The sequence below is a fragment of the Sinocyclocheilus grahami genome, unplaced genomic scaffold, assembly GCF_001515645.1.
Source record: "Sinocyclocheilus grahami isolate Dianchi unplaced genomic scaffold, SAMN03320097.WGS_v1.1 scaffold917.1, whole genome shotgun sequence".
Classification (NCBI taxonomy): domain Eukaryota; kingdom Metazoa; phylum Chordata; class Actinopteri; order Cypriniformes; family Cyprinidae; genus Sinocyclocheilus; species Sinocyclocheilus grahami.
In genome coordinates, this window is record NW_015506096.1 from 2,961 (window position 1) to 3,523 (window position 563).

The 563-nt window shown below is 63.8% G+C and overlaps 1 protein-coding gene across 1 annotated transcript in view; it reads left to right on the forward strand.

Moving 5' to 3' along the window:
* The window catches only part of LOC107564229 (probable G-protein coupled receptor 153), a gene marked incomplete at its 5' end in the record, with an annotated part of 46,912 nt that overhangs the window by 2,368 nt on the left and 43,981 nt on the right, over positions 1 to 563 (forward strand). Inside the window, one exon of the mRNA XM_016249244.1 lies at positions 383 to 441. Coding sequence (XP_016104730.1) covers positions 383 to 441 — 59 coding nt within the window. The remainder of the gene's footprint in view (positions 1 to 382; positions 442 to 563) is intronic.

The window sequence follows — 563 nt, forward strand, 5'->3', positions numbered from 1 at the left end:
AAAGCAGACTGAGGCCATCAGGTACATCCTGCCCCGGCGTACAGCTGCTGCCATCGCCGAGGGCGGCCCCCCTACCACCGCCAAAACAAGAGCAGCGCTCCTGCGGCCTCCAGCAAAGCTGTGCCGTGGAGCCGGTCGCAGGGCAGCCGCCCCACCCGTCCAGGCCCCCGCCAAACCTGGTGGCAAGCGAGAGAGCAAGAGGCCCGGAGACGAGCGACCCAGAGGTGGAGGGACGTGCTCTTCAGGAGATGGTAAGCACACCACTCCCTCCCCCGGAGGAGGACCGGGTGGAGAATCTTTTTCCACCAATGACCTCGGTCGGTGGTACCGGTGGTACCCAAATTCTCGACAAAGAGCAATTCCTCTATTTCTGGGTCCCCAGAGGGGACAGGGGGTTTTGGACGATCTAGTGCGCATCACCCTCCTCACCAGTGAGCAGCAGTGGGCGGATCGGGAGGACGAACCAACGGACTACCCATGCACCCTCTGCTCGAATGCAGGTCAGTGTTGCACACACTCAGACCCCGCCTCGGACCGGCAAAGAGACGCCCGGGCCGGGTCCC